Here is a 16,739-nt window from a genome sequence, read left to right on the forward strand (position 1 = left end):
CTGGTTACGGGCAGAGCCCTGCATGACAACAGCAGGCCGCACAGAGAGAGGGGGCACAGGGAGAACAGTGACGATCATCCACTCGGGTCGAGCGTAGCGTGGCTCCATTCCCAATACAAAACACTCCTCATCAGAGATGCGCTTGAAAATTTCATGTACTCGCTCAGGACTTAGCAAGATTTTCTTTTCCTGTGAGTCTTCATTGACGTGTTTCCACTCTGCATAAAGCTCCAATCCTGTGCGCCGAATCCGAGGCTGGTATCTTCCACATCCACCATGGCCCTGTGGGGGGAAAGGGCAGTAAAATGGGTCAGAACCATGCACTAACCATCTTGGCATTTTTTGCTAGAGTTCTGGCAATCCCATTTTGTCCCTCCCTTTCCCCTTCTCCTTGGATCTGTCCTTTCCTTATTCCTTATTCCTCATTCTCATCTTTCACTTCCTCCACATGTAGCTAGATCCCCATCTCTTTCCCCAATTCCCTTTCTTCCCTCAGGGTCTCCAGAAAGCAGCTGTTACCTTTTCTTTGGTTAGATCCTCATCACCTTCAGGCTGCTCAACCCCAAATTTGTTGTCCATTTCCTCACCTCCTTCACAGATATTTTTGCCTTTGCAGAGGTCATAGACGTGGGTGAGTCGTTTCTTTGGTTGTCCTTTTGACTTACCCAGTATGTCTTTGATTTTTGGATTGTTCTGAGGGCGAAAAGAGTAGGGTGGTCAATTGGCTGCATTGCCAGTTATCCCTCCCTGCTCCTGCCTCTCAGCCCACTCCACTACTCACTGAGTCCACAAGTAACTTGGAACAGAAGAAGCAGACACAGCGCAGTACTTTCATTGTCTTCACCAAGAAACCCACATGGAACACAGGCTTAGCCAGCTCAATGTGTCCAAAGTGGCCAGGACATTCAGTCATGTTCCCTGCAGGACCAGATAAATTGAGCCTTTAAATTCTCACTCTTTTCAGAAGTTCCCAGACCCTCAACTGTCATTTTTTTCCCAATGACCCAGGCACACAATCCACCAAGGCCCTTTTCCTTTAACACCTAGCTCCTAATTTCTTGGAACTTGCCTGCACATGTCTGACAGCGTCCTGTCCGCTCAATGACTCCTTGCCTGGGATCCATCAGTCCCCCAAGCTTGGGGCGCCCCCCCTCTGTTGTCTCGGGGTACTTGATACCACCTTCTGTCACAGACATCCGTTTCTGTGGGGAGGAATAGAGAAAAATAATAACTAATTAGGATGCCCAGGTTTCTGGAATTCCTGAAGTAGGGGTGAGTAGATGTATCAATATACAAAATTCTATATTAGGCTTCAGAATAAAGAGGACCTGAGAGGAATGAGTAATTATTAAGCAACTACTATACACAAAGCACATAAAAAGAACAGAAATTGGTTAAAAAAAGTTTTACACCTTTGTTTTTGAAATGAAATCCAAGCCATGGGTTCTTTTGGTCACTGTTCATTTAAACCAGCAGGCTAGACTATAACAACCTATGCACTTGGCCCCAAGAATTATCACAGTTCAGGGAAAAGAAAACCCTTGGAGTATCACCCTATGTAACTGATCTACAGAGCTTGGCTATACGTGACTCTACTCCCTTTTGTCTGCTACCCTCCCATTCCATTTGCCTAAACACAAGCAGAGTTCACCCCAATTCTAAACAAAAACCTTTCCTGATCTCTTCTATTCCCATCCTTTAACCAACCCATCCCTCCTCCCTTTCACAGTGTAAGTCATTCAAATACACAAAGTAAATATTTAAAAACAAGCATGACGTAGTGCAAAGAATTTAGGACCTAAACAGGAGAGACTCAGATGAGAATTCTACTTCTCACACTTATTGGTTTTGGATTATTACCTTATTCTAAGCCTCAGTTTTCTCACTTGTAAAACAAGGATATGTGTTGTAAATTTAGCTCATAAGGTTGTTTTCTAAGAATCAAATGAAATAATTAAGCATCTCAAAAACACATGTTAGGAACTAACTGGTGACTGGTAAAAAAAAAAAGCTTGAAGCTCTAGGGGAGCTTGTTTCTATTCTTACAGAAGAGACAACATATATATGTAGAAATTAGAATAAATACAAAACAGTTAAGGAGTCATGTAAACAATGTGTTCTTTACTTACACACACACACACACACACACACACACACACACACACACACACACACACACACACTTCATGCAAAACTATCTACTCATGGTCTCCACTTGCCTAAAACAGCTATTCCTAGGTCTTCAACAGCTTAAACACAAATCTAATGGGCCCTGGACAGTCTGGTTTGTTTCTTGCTTTGATTTTGTCTTCTAAGGATATGACTTTGACAGTCATTTTGTAGTCTTGGACAGAATGAAGGTTTCCCTTTTAAAAATTTTATCTATGGGACAGCTGGGTGGCTTTGTGACCCTGGGCAAGTCACTTGACCCCCATTGCCTAGCCCTTGCCACTCTTCTGCCTTGGAACCAATACACAGTATTGATTCCAAGACAGAAGGTAGGGGTTTATTTTAAAAAAAAAATTATCTATCTCCTCAATATCCCCCACTAAACAATTTAAATGAAAAAATAAGCCCTTATAACAAACATGTCAAGTACAACAAAATAGAATATACAAAGGATAATATTCTTTAATAATAATTTTAAGTAATAACATTCTTTCTGCATTACAAGTCTATGACCTCTCTGGCAGGAGGTTGATTAATATGTTTCATCATCAGTCTTCTGGACTTTTGGTTTATCACTGTATCCATCAATTCTCAAGTGCTTTCTTTCTTTTAAAAAAATCTTTACCTTCTGTCTTGGAATCCATACTAAATATCAGTTACAAGGCAGAAGAGCAAGGCCACTGGGGTTAAATGACTTGTCCAATGTCATATGGGTAGCAGGTGTCTTGAGGCCAAATTTGAATCCAGGACCACCCATCTCCAGGCCTCCCTATCCAGTGAGCCACCTAAGCTGCCTCAACTAAATCTTTTAAAGTTGTCTTTATGTCATTGTATAACGTTTTCTTTTAGTTTGGATTACTTTACTCTGCATGGGTTAACAGAGGTCTACCCAGTTTGCTCTTGCTCCGAAATTGTTCCTTTCCTTATTTCTTATTGGCAAAATAATATTCCATTACATTCACCTACCACAATTTGCTTAGCTATTCTCTGATTGGGGAGAACTCTCTTAGTTTCCAGTTTCTGGTTACTATGGAGAGAGCTGCTGAAAATATTTTTGTATATATGGGCCCTTTTCCTTTGATATCTTTGAGGTATATAAGTCTAATGATGGTACAACTGAATTAAGATTTAGTAGCTTTGGGAACATAGTTCCAAAATGAACATTCTACAGTGGCTCTATAAATCCCACAAATGATGTATTAGTATGCCTTTTTTCTCAGTAACCCTTATAATATTTATCATTTTTGATATGGGTAGAACCTTAAATTTCTTCCTTTGGAAAATGTGTTCCAAGATAGTTCTCAGATGAAGAAATTAAAACGATGAAAAAAATGCTCCCAGTCACTACTGATTAGATAAATGAAAATTAAAACAACTCTGCAGTACCACCTCACACATATCAGATTAGCTAATATGGCCAAAAAGGAAAATGAGAGTTGGGGGGGGGGGGGGAGGATATAGGAAAACTGAGACTCTACTGTTGGTGGAGCTTTGAACTGATCCAACCATTCTAGATCACAATCTGGAACAGTGCCTAAAGGGCCATAAAACTATGCATATCCTTTGACCTATCAATACCACTGAGATTGTATCCCAAAGTGACCAAGGGAGAAAAGGACCTATGTATACAAAAATATTTATAGCAGTTCTTTTTGTAGTGGCAAAGAATTGGAAACTGAGGGGTGTCCATCAATTGGGAAATGGCTATACAAATTGTTGTAATAGAATACTACTATGCCATAAGAAATGGCAAACAGAACAAGCTCAGAAAAACCTGGAAAGACATGAATCGATGCGAAATGAGCAGAACCAGCAGAATACTGTATATAATAACAGAAATAGTGTACAATGACCACCTGTGAAGGACTATTATCAGTAATGAAAGGATCCAAGATAATCCTCCCAAAGGAAGGCATGATGAAAAATGCTATCCACAGCCATAGAAGGAACTGTTAAAGAATCTGAATGCAGATTGAAGCACACCATTTTCCTTTTTTTTTCCTTCATAAGTTTTTTCTTATATGTGCATGAGGAATAAGGAAGGATGTATTGCATGACAGCACTAATATAACCTATATTGGATTACTTACTACCTTAGGAGGTGGGAGGAGATTCAAAATTTGTTTCTACATGTAATTAAAAAAAAAGAATAAGAAACAAAAAAGAGAAAATACCTATATGTCTCCTTTGGCCATTTATATATTGGAATATATACATATATATATATATTTATATATTGGAAAATAAAATTTGAATCTGTTCTTTATACTGGGCATACACAAAAAATTACATTTTACTAATCTATAACTGTGACATCTTTAAAAAATAAGCTGATTATCAACAAGTAAAGTGTTACATATTTTGGGGGGACACCCACTTTTTCAGGGTAGGAGGCCAACTTATCTTGGATAAGAGACAATCATCAGATGCTGCCAAGACTGTTCCCCAGTTATCTGCTGATTTCCTTTAAATTTTAACTGCATTTAATTTGTGCAAGAACTCTAATCAAAAGTGTCTGCTTTATCTTCTATGATCTTCTCTATTACTTGTTGGTTGTTAACTCTTGTCCTATGCATAGATCTGAAAGACAATTTCTTCCTTGTACCTCTCATTTGTTACCTTTTGTGTTCATCATTTATTAATTTGGGATTTGTTGGCATACAGCATGAAATGCTAATCTACACATAATTTCTGAAAAACTGCATTTCAGTTTTCCTAGCAGATTCTGGTCAAATAGTAAGTTTTATCCCAATAACAGAGGTCTTTGGATTTATCAAACATAATACTACTGTGCTCATTTGTTTTCATGTCAGGTAATTAATATGTCCTACTGAACATATTACTCAACTTTATTTCTTAACCAATACCAAATCATTTTAATGATTACTGCTTTGTAGTATAGTTTGAGATCAGGTATTGCTGGGTCTACTTCCTTTCATATTTTTTTTTCATTACAACTCTTATTATTTTTGACCTTTTATTCCTCCACATAAATTTCATTATTATTTCTTCTCTATATATAAAGTAATCCTTTGATAATCAGATTGCTATGGCACTGAATAAGCAAATGAATTTAGGCAGTATTTTCATTTTTATTATATTAGCTTGACTTATTCATAAGTAATTAATATTTCCCCCAATTATTTGAGTCCATCGTTATTTCTGAATAATTTCATAGCTGGATCCATATACTTAGTTCCTGAGTATGTCTTGGTAGATACGTTCCCCAATCTTTTATATTTTTATAGAGTTATTTTTCCATCTTGTTGAGTTTTTCTGGTAATATATAAGAATAGTTTATGTGGATTTTCTGTAACCTTGCTGAATTGTTTTATTTTAGTTCTCTTTAGAAATATTTAAGTAACATACTTCCCTTACTTGTGATTTTATTTCAAAAGCCTCTAACTTATCTCCATTATATATAATATTTGTCCACAGTTTTAAATATTATTTACTATATTTAAAAAATCTATTCTTATGATCCTAGTGTTTTTAAATAGAAATAGGTGCTGGGAGCTTTCTAAAAACCAAGTATATAATATAACCATTCAGTTTTTATTATTTTTAAAACTGTTGAACCCATTCTGAATTTCAGGTACAAGTCCAGGCCAACCATACTGTATAACCTAATAAACTTGTAGTCTGTTTGCTAATGTTTAATTAAAATTTGAGTTAATAATACCCATTAGGATTATTGTTAGGGTTTTATTTCTTTTTTTTTCTCACTGGTTTAGGTATCAAGAATATATAATAGGGGGGCAGCTGGGTAGCTCAGTGTATTGAGAGCCAGGCCTAGAGACGGGAGGTCCTAGGTTCAAATCTGGCCTCAGACACTTCCTAGCTGTGTGACCCTGGGCAAGTCACTTGACCCCCATTGCCTAGCCCTTACCACTCTTCTGCCTTGGAGCCAATACACAGTATTGACTCCAAGATGGAAGGTAAGGGTTAAAAAAAAAAAAAGAATATATAATAGGAGACAAGAAGAGTATCTGCTCTTACTGCAAAAAAGTTTATGTAATATTGGAATTATTCTTAAACTATCCTTATAGACTATATTTGTAAATACATGTGGGTCCTGGAGTTTGTTCAATTTCTTTTTCCTTATTTAAATAATCTTTCTTGTTTTGTTAACTTGAGTACTTGCATGTAATTGAGGAAGTTTTCCTGATAATTTCATTTCCTCTTCAATAGTTGTGAATTGCCCCTTTTCTACTTATGTTACACTGTTTTTTTTTCCTCTTAAAAAATCTGATTAACTTAATCAACTTTTGTTGGGTTCTACTTTCTATTCCCCAAATTGATTTTATTTCTTGAAAACCTTTACTTTCTGTCTTAACAACTCTGAGACAGAAGGGCAATGGCCAGGCAAAAGAGGCTAAGTGATTTCCCCAGGTCACACAAAAGCTGTCTGAGGTCAAATTTGAACCTAGGTCTGCCTGATTCCAGGCCTGGCACTCAATCCACTGTTACCTAGCTATTGGCCCAAAAGCACTTTAAACAAACAAAATCAATTCAATAGGATTTTGGCTTTCAATTTTATTATCTATTCATTAATTTTCAGAATTTCTACTTTTTTGCTTAATTTCTGAAAGGTTTCTTGTTCAGGTTTTTTTTTTTTTAAGTTGTCTGCTCAAATCATTGATTTATTCTTTATCTCTTTTCTGAATGAAACTTGAGATATAAGGTTTGTCCCAAGAATTGTTTTAGCAATATCCCTTAAGTTTTTGTTGTTTTTTAAAACCTTATCTTCCACCTTAAAATCAATACTATGTATTGGTTCCAAGGCAGAAGAGTGGTGAGGGATAGGCAATGGGGGTTAAGTGACTTGCCCAGGGTCATGCAGCTGGGAAGTGTCAGAGGGTAGGACCTCTCATCTCTAGACCTGCCTCTCTATCCACTGATTATCCAGCTGCACTGCCCCCCAACCCCAAGTTTTAGTATGTCTAATTATTGTCATTTTCTTCCTGTTTTTTTTTTACTGTTTCTTATTGATTTTGAATCCACCAGTACTTCAGAATGTTGTTTTCAGTTACTTTTAAATTCTGCCTTTAAGGACCTATTATCGAGTTATAAGCAATAAATTATGTATTTAGGATTTTTACTTTTCTACATTTTTGGTGGTCTTTATGTCCCAAAACAATATCAACTTTTCAAAGGCACAATATACAGCTAAGAAATAACTTTCTTTTGATGCCCCTTCATAATTACCAGAGACTTATAATTTCTAATTTTTCTAGAGTTCTACTCAAGTATTTATTTCTTGTGATTAGATTTGTCTAGGTCTAAAAAAGGGGTAAGGTAAAGTTCCCCTGCACTATAGTTTTACTATTTGTTGAATTCCATTAACTTTTCCTTTAGGTATTTAGATGCTATGTTCTTAAGTATTGAATCAAGCTTTATCTAGAATCATGATCACTGCCTAGTTTTTTTTTAGTTTACCCTAACAGGTTATACTTCAGCCTTTCATTTTAACTATATGTGAATCTTTGTTTCTAATATATTTCTTGTAAAAAGACTGTCAAGATAAAATTTAATTAAGTCACATAAGTGGTTATGATTGTTAGTGTCCCGTTCCTCTACTCTTTCTTCTTGTGCTTTTTTTCTTTCTTTGCTCCCTGTCTTTATTTTTTTTTAAACAAATAAAGTGGCAGTAGTTTTGACACTTGTGATCTTATAAGTCAAACAGAGTTTGTTTCTGCTCTTTGGAAGGTCTTGTCTTCCTTCTAGTTTGACTCCAATTCCAGGTTTTTATCCCCTCCCTCCCCCCCATTCCTCTACAACACTAGAGTTTGAATTTGTCCTCTCTTTCTTCTGGTTCTTTCCTATTTCCTTAGTTTAATGTCTTTCCATACCAAGATCTGTGTGTGTGAAGGGGAGCATGGGAGGAGGAAGATATACAATTGTGTTCAATATTCTTCATTTCATGCATCTCAATTATATCATAGTGTTTCCTCCATCCTTTCTTCTAAGAATAATCTCTTGTTCCTCCCATTTCTAGATTCTCAGGAGACCATCAAAATAGAACAAAACCACTCATAAATCCTGTCATGAGAAGACAGTTGTTTTTTTTTAACCCCCTAAGAGCTTGTAAATAATTCACCCCTGCACAGTACCTTCCAAATGAAAAAACTGTGCTTTTCTATGCTCTAATCTTTTTATAAAGAACATTTGGAAATCTATTTTCCTTAAAAGTGTTTAATTATCTCTCCCATCTTTTAATATTTCTTGGTCTCATGGAGTCTTTTTCTATTTGGTTCATTTTAATTTTCAAGGCATTCAAGTCCACCATTTGTTCTAAGGTGTCAGTTTTCCTGAGTATTCTAATACCTCTCGTTTCATTTTTTCTGAGGCTCTCCTAGGGATTGTGGGGTCACTCCTCCCTAAGATTTTGACCATTTCTCAAATCAAAGTATTTCCTAATAGTCTATGTTTTTATTTCCTAATAGTGGCCTCAGTGTATAGGTTGGGGGGATCTGCTCCTGCTCCACAGAATAGCATGGACAAGTCGTGGTTGGTCCTGAATATGGTGGCCAAGACCAGCCCCTTCTTATGTAAGAATTGTTTGTTGGCCTTGTCTCCTGCTGTGCAGGCCCAGCCTCCCAAGATGCTACTTAGGTCCCTCCTCTACTGTGCTGAGAGTTCCTGGCAACACTGCCACTAATGTAATTTTCCCATGATGCTATGAGAACTGTCCAGCTCCAATGGGATTCCTCAGTTACTAATGTGGGACTTAATGGCCACTTCCCTGCCTGGGCTCAAGCAGGCCCATCTCACTTTCTTTGGCTGGTATAACAGATGTCCAGTGACTGTTATAAAAAAGAATTTTCCTTAGTGGGTTTGGGTCCGAGAAGCAAGGAGTCTGAGAAAATGGGTGATGAATAAAGAGACACAGACAAGTCAATTTTTAGTAAGGGATGGTGTTGGTCCCTGATGACATTCTCCTTAGAAAAATAGTAAAAGGAAAATGTGAGAGATATGCTGACACGTGGAAGTAAAAATTCCGAGATAGAAAGCATGTAGCCAAGAGTGGCTTTAGAAAAGATAAAGAGAGAGAGACAGCAGGGAGAACTTCAAGGTTTCAGGAAACATGAGGAAGAGCTCACCCCAGGCTTTATTGTGGATTGTGAGGATGAATGAATATGTAACAAAGCATAGTTGATTCTCATTGGTAGCATAGACAATGACAAGATCAGAGTAGGTGGGGATTCACCTGACATGCGCTTTTCAGAGGAATGAGGTTTGACAAGGTGAGGGCTAAGCCTTTGTGGCTTAGGCCCAGTAATTCTCTTGCCCTTAGATCATTAACTGCTCTGATCAAGTATTTAATACATCAACCCATGCTTCCATGCCTGGTATGCTACAGTTGGGAAGCTAGACTCTGCCATGGGGCTCTAGGCCTCTCCCTTATAGAGACTCCAAGGGCCTCATGCATTGGCTGTCTAGGCCTTTCCCCCCTGGTTTCTGGGCCTGCCCCAACCTTGCCCCGCCCCCCAAGATCTCTGCCATCTTTCCATGCATCTGTGTGCTAGGTGAAGTCTACAAGTAATTCTTATTCTTTTTAAAAATGGGCACATTTTAAACCTTTACTTGGATATGTGTTTGTGGGTGGTCTTGGCTCCTTTGATCCCTCCCCATGATAACTCTTCTTTACTTTTATAATTGCTTCTGGCACATTTTTAGTTTTACTGGAGTAAGTCTAAATCAAGGCTCCTTTAGAACTTAAACACCCTGTCTTCTTCCCACAAACCCCTAAATGTATAGTTTTTAATTATAAAATATAACACATCCAACAAACACAAATAAATTGAATATAGAAATAAACCCCAAGTAGAACCATATCATTCAATTTGCATTTTGATTAGAAGACAAATATAAATTTTAAAATGACTGATTCGGTGCTTATAGTTTTATTGCCATTGTCCACTTTAAAAAAATCACAATGTGTATATTGTTGGATAATTCTGCTCTCATTGCTACATATCACTTTCTATAACTTTTTCATATTTTTTTGTATTTTTAATATATTGACAACTTTTTAAAAAATGGCACAATAGTATCCCAATATCTTGATTTGCCACAATTTATTTAGCCATTCCACAACCACTAAATGTGTGTGTTGTTTATAGCTTTCCACTACTACAAATGAAGTAGCTGCGAATATTTATTTGTACAGTTCCCCCCCCTCCTAGATACATTCTTTTGGTCATCTTGAATTGATTTTCCAAAAAGACCATCATGCAAGTAAGTACAGATGATAACCAAGATCTGTTGCAGAAATTAGGAGGTAGAGAAATTCTTTTAATAACTCAGAACCTCTAAATTAAGTCACTATACACTCTAATACTTAGTGACTTTCATTCAAAGGTGGGACCACACAAAAAATATGTGAGAAAACAGGAATAAGAACTGAGAGGTCAAAGATTTCTGGACTGTATTATAAGTTTTATGCCTCTATCTCATAAATGATATCTTTGAAAAGATTGGGGTGTGTATGGGGGGGTATTGCAAAAAATAAAACTATATCTTGACAGGAGATGACTAGTTACTAAAATGGGGGCAATTTCCAAATTAGCCATATTTGTATAGTGTACTACCAATTTATTAAAGATTAAAATCAATTCTAAAGTCCAAGAATAAAAGTGACAAGATATGGGTGAAATTGAGACAACTCCAATCTGACATATTTAGCTGCTAAGAAAAATGTGAAATAATAGATGTTGCCAAGTTTAACCAATGTAAATCAACCAGCACAAGAGCATAGAAACTGCCTCAGACAGCAAACATTTGATGTGTATAAGAGTACCACCAACAAAATAAAATTCATTTGTAAGATTCTGTGGAAGAAGGTTACAGGGGGCAGCTGGGTGGCTCAGTGGATTGAGAGCCAGGCCCAGAGATGAGAAATCCTGGGTTCAAAGCTGGCCTCAGACACTTCCCAGCTGTGACCCTAAACCCCCATTGCCTAGCCTTTACCATTCTTCTGCCTTAGAATCAAGATGGAAGGTAAGGGTTTAGGGGGAAAATAAAAAGGAAGGCTATAAACAGTATTCGTTCCTAAATTACAAGAAATAGCAGAGGGGAGAAAACTTTGAAGGCAGCTTGGAGAAAACCAGATCACCTTTAGGGTATTAAAGAATGAAAATTTAGAATAGGGTTTTTTTTTGGGGGGGGAGGGGATTATTCATTGTAATTACAATCTTTAATGACTTCTACTCATTTTTTAGGCCCTCTTACTATTGGCTTAATGAACTCAAGTTTTCAAACATGTTTTACAAGTATTTTTAAAACAAAGTTTGTTATAAAGTGCCCAATATAAAAATCTCCAGTAATCATTTGGGAAGCTATCATCACAGGTTTTTGGCAAATCTGTTCACATTCTATCCCAACCCTGCAAAGTTTTGTGTTTCCTTAATGTCACTGGACTATCTCAACATTCTATTAATATGTAAACACAAAAAGTGAATTATATTTGGGGCAATTTTGAAGAAAAGATTTGTTGCATCAAATACTTTCATAGAAAAAATTACTACTCAGTTGATAATTATAGTTTAACTGTACTCTACAATTCCAATATTCATTTAATTGGTTCCTCTAGGGAATTATATTTAAGAGCAAACAAAAACATGTCAATAGATTGATCATTGTTTATAAAGATTTTTATAATAACTTTTTCCTCTGTCAAAGAACTTTGGCCCCAAACTGAATTCAATCACCACATTTAGAATTTTAACACTTCTACAAGAGGAAGGGTACTAACAAAAATAGAGTTAAGTAAGAATACTTGGACTAGAAATTGAGAATACACAGAACTGAAAGCAAATACCCTTGTTAACAAAAGGTAAGAGATTAATAACTCTTGACCTATACTCAAGAATCCAAATGGAAGAAGGGAGTCTCTAGATAGTGAGGTCATACAAATGTCTTTATTTGCAGATGACATCATGCTACCCATGCAGAATATTGTAGAATTTCCTAAAATGAGATACATAACTCAAAAGTTCAGTCCACCTATTCACATAGGAAAAAAAAATCAAATGATAAAGAGCAAATTATCAGTATGCCCTTATGAACATTGCATGCACCCACACTGTGGTGTTCAATGAGTTGGGCTAGAAATGAACAAGGGAGAGGACTGAATTACTTTTGGGAAAATGCAGTTCTTTAATGATCCCAAACTTCTCCCTGAAACCATTGTCTACCTTTTAAAAAAAAACGAGATGGTAATACTGTTATGATTGGGATAGGTTCCAAACAATTAAAAGTTGGGGGGCACTCCAAAAGGCAACAGAAAGTCATATGGTCTATATGGGTAGGCTACAACACTTCACTGAGAATCAAGCAATAGATGTGGAATAAAGGATATCATTATGAAGATGTAAGATCGGAACAGAAAGTGGACCAACCTATGCATGGAAAGCAGAGTGTACTCCTTTTTGGCATCCATGTCAAGATAACTAGAATAAGGTCCTTAGACACAGACAAGACTCAAACAGAATGAGAGGGCATGGATAGGTTTTAATCTGAGACACTGAAAGAATACTCACATACATAAGCAGTTAATAAAATCTTTAGGTTATTGGCTCTATTTTGATAATATTATTAGATTGTATTAAGCTTGGCTTTCCTGCCTCCGTGTTTACTGTGTTCCCTAGAAGTGAAATATTATCTTTACTTTCCTTCCTCTGGGCCTAGAATCCTACCAAGTTTAAAATCCAGGTAAAATTCAATTTGCATTCTCTATGAAGCCCTCCCCAAGTCTCTCAACCCCAAAGTAAACTTCCCCACCATAACTGGTATTTTGTTTTAACCTCTCACAAGCACTTTATTATAAAATATTATATCCTATCACAAGAGGGTAAACTTCAAATTCATAATTTCATTAGGATGGGGAATTCCTACTATGCAAACTCCTTCTATTCATGAAGTAGCTCATTTCTATCTGAATATCTGCGAGGGGCCCAGAGGGATTAAATGAATGTGGACCTTTTAACTTCCACAAATCTGAACTTGTGACATTGTGAGGGTACCAGTGGGTTATTTGTTGTCCCTCACCTGAGCCACATGATGAACCTACATTGAGTTGAGGGTGGAAACATCAGAGAATCTAGACCAGTCACTTTATGGCTGAATAAAGTCACAAGGGTTATAATGAATTGCTAAAGTTCATTCAAAGAGTAATAAGCAGCAGTACTCATATGCAGTGACTCTAAATCCAGAGCTCAGTACACCACTGAGGAACCTGGAGAGTGAGAGGTCGCTGAGGCTTGGTTGATCTCATCAGTTCTCATGGATTTAATATCCATATGTCCAGTCTGTATCTTACATGAGTTTCAAACCTCATATTACCAACTACCTATGAAATATTTCAAACTGGACGTGCCAATAAGATCTTGAACCCCACTCTAACCATGAGAGCATTTATTACCTCTCTCCCCCAAAGCTCCCCTCCTCCACATCTTCATATTTCTGCCAGAAGTACCAACTATTTCTAAAGTGCTCACTCTTCTGCATCCCACATATGCTTGTCAAATCTTGTTTTTCTACAGAATGACTCTCATGTTCTCTCTTTACATACACACAGCCACTACTTTAGTTCAAGGTCTCATCACCTAGATCACTGCAACAGCAAAGACCTCCCTTGTCAAGATTCTACCCCCCAACACCCACAGATCACATTCTACTTGAATGCCAAACTGATTTTCCTTAAGGATAGAACTGACCATGCCTATATTTGATAAGCTCTAGTGGTCCTCCATTACCTACAGGATCAAATGTTAACTTCTCTATTTAGTTTTTTCTAGCTTCCTAGTCCATTACTCCTTCTCTCCTCACCACAAAACTTCAATAACAACCCGCTCTCTGTTCTTGAACGGACTACTACTTCTCCCCTTCTTGCCTTTGCATTAGCCATTCCCCACATTTGGGATTTAATGTTTTCACATTCACCCCAGAAAATCCCACTCACTCTTCAAGACACAGTTGTAGCATGAAGACTTTCCTGATGCTAGTTTGTGCCTACCCTTCTTCCCCAACTTTTTAAAATTATCTTTATATTTTATTCAGCATATATTTATACATGTACTTCTCTCCCCATTAGAATATAGCAGTTATATTCTTTGAATTTGCTTCTTTGACAGCACAGAATAGGTGTTCAGTAAATACTTGAACCAAGGGTCAGACGGTTCTCCTTCCTCTTCTGGCTCCTAGGGTGTTCAACACTTTCCCCCAGGTGTCACCTAGCCAGTTATTTGTAGAATAATAGTAACTAAAAATCACAGACATTATATAGTTTTAAGATTTACAAAATGCTCTGTGTTCATTTTATCTTGTTTGATTCTTGCAAAAGCCCTGAAGCAAATAAATGGAGAATTCCTGGTGAAGCATCTCTCTAAACCCATTAAGATAAACTCAGCTGCAATTTAAACCTTCAAGACCCGTCCAATATGAAATTATAAATAAAAATAAATTACTTGCCCATGGTCACACAGTTTAAGAGGACAGGCTTGTATAGGGTGAGGTCTTCCTTAAATTCTAGACTACCCTTGAACCCTTGCATTCCTAGAGCCCAGCACATTTCTGAAATGAAAACTTTTATTAGTGTTTGAAGGCAATATAGAGCTAAGCTTGATAGGCCCTTAAAGGTTCTCCTCCCCAAATCAATATCTTGGTAATTCTCTCCTTCTCTCTCACTTTCTGGGAGCCTTCTATAATGTCCTGCCAAACTTCCCTCAACCTTTTCTGTATCAACCTGCATATCGTTGTCCATGTATTTTAATATAATTCCTTGCCACTTACCCAATCTTTTTTTTTTTTGTTGAGAGCTTTTAAAATTCTCAGCCATAGGAAGCAGTTAGGTGGCTCAGTGGATTGAGAGTCAGGCTTAGGTCGAAATCCCGCCTCAGAGACTTCCTAGCTGTGTGACCCTGGAGGCAAGTCACTTAACCCCCTTTGTCTAGCCCTTACCACTCACTCTTCAACCTTGGAACCAATACAAAGTATTGAATCTAAGATAGAAGGTAAAGGTTTAAAAAATAAAATCAGCCATCTCAAAAACCAAAAAAAACTTCTCCACTCCACCACCAGTCTGGGAGAATTCTCCATCCCAGTCTCTTAACAGGACTAATTATTTTTACAATCTTTAAATAAGCTTTATAATATCTATATACATTTGTCTTCTCGTGCTGGCTCCTTACCGTATTTGGGGCTGATACAGGTTCAAAATCCGGTCCTAACAGCCGCTCTTACTTTTTGATATCAATATGCATCCGAATCTATTTTCCCAATCCCCAATTTTGCAATCTACATTACATGATCCCTCCCCTTCCCCAAAATTCAATCAGCAATAGTACCAGACTCGACATATTTACTGAAACCAGATCTTTAGTTCTGAGGACGTGTACCCAATCCCGGTATTAAAATTTGCAAGTGGGCCCCATCCTACCACTCAACTTTGCAAAGTCGAGCCAGCCCCTGAGCTTGGCCGATGTTCATTTACTCATTAAATCTTTGATGCTACGTCTCCAAGGTTGACTTTGCACTACCATCATGGCAACTCTCGTATTTTGCAGTCATATGTATATGGGTTACAAAAAAGGCAATACAAAACAACACAACATATTTCAACACTCGCCCCGCCACAACACGAGGCTAGGTCCCGAGTAAGGGGTGTTGCTTACCAGTTCATCTGGACTGAGGACTCCGAATTGCACGCGCTTGATAGTTCGTAGTGGGCATGCGCTATCCCCAGAGGGTGGACCCCCACCGTGCATGGCTGCGGAAGGCCCGCCGCGCAGGCGCAAACCTCCCTACAAAAACCCGGCGCTGCCTCCGCCTCGGCGCCCAGTCCCCGCCGGGGCGGCCACCGGGTAAGACCTCCTGGGGTCGAGAGGAAATACCAGCAGGCGAGGGGAAGAGGACGAAAAGGACCTGGGAAGTACGAAAAAAAGCAAAAGGAACCTTCTCTCCTTCCCTTTTCCAGGGCTTTTACCCGCTCCCCGCCCAAAAATGCTTTTAAAGGGCTAAAGGAAAATCCTTGGGACAGAAAAAGGAAATAATAAATAAATAAGTAACCGGGCTCCTTAACGGCTGAAGCGACAGCAGTTTGTCTCTTCGCCTTCCGGGAGACCCTTCCTCGCCAACCGTTCCAGCCGCGCTCTCGGCGCTTCTGAAGAGAGCGCCCCAGAGCACCATCCTTTATAGACTCGCCCCCCTCACTTCCCCCGCCCCTTCCCTTCCCGCCCTCCTTTGCGCCAGGAGGCCGCAAGCGCGGGTACGTAAGGGGCGCGTGCTTTGGACGTTAAGCCTCTCTTCCGGGCCATTCGCCTTCCTTCTGGATAATGCTAAAGCGAGGTGGGGGAGATTAACCTATTGTAGCCTCATTGTCGCTACCTCCCCCCCGTTCCCACTTCTTCCTCCCTTAAATATTAATCCTTCGATATGTGAAATAGAAAGAGCTAATGGATTCCGGTTTTTTTCCTGCGTGAGCATTATTTCATCTTCTTTGAATCGCATATACTCCCTCTCAACGTCAAGATCGAGAGTGGACTGTTCCACGAGTGCTAAAGTGGGCG

The 16,739-nt window shown here is 38.3% G+C and overlaps 1 protein-coding gene across 1 annotated transcript in view; it reads right to left on the reverse strand.

The window, feature by feature from the left end:
* POLR2A (RNA polymerase II subunit A) overlaps positions 1-16,416 on the reverse strand; it is a 30,597-nt gene extending 14,181 nt beyond the window's left edge. The window contains exons 1-5 of the mRNA XM_001364800.5: positions 15,846-16,416; positions 1,070-1,202; positions 782-918; positions 520-693; positions 1-282 (exon numbers count right to left, since the gene is read on the reverse strand). Of these exons, the coding sequence (XP_001364837.1) occupies positions 1-282; positions 520-693; positions 782-918; positions 1,070-1,202; positions 15,846-15,938 (819 nt within the window). The 5' untranslated portion in view covers positions 15,939-16,416. The remainder of the gene's footprint in view (positions 283-519; positions 694-781; positions 919-1,069; positions 1,203-15,845) is intronic.
* Between the last annotated feature and the right edge of the window lie 323 nt (positions 16,417-16,739).

The sequence above is a fragment of the Monodelphis domestica genome, chromosome 2 (assembly GCF_027887165.1).
Source record: "Monodelphis domestica isolate mMonDom1 chromosome 2, mMonDom1.pri, whole genome shotgun sequence".
Taxonomy (NCBI): domain Eukaryota; kingdom Metazoa; phylum Chordata; class Mammalia; order Didelphimorphia; family Didelphidae; genus Monodelphis; species Monodelphis domestica.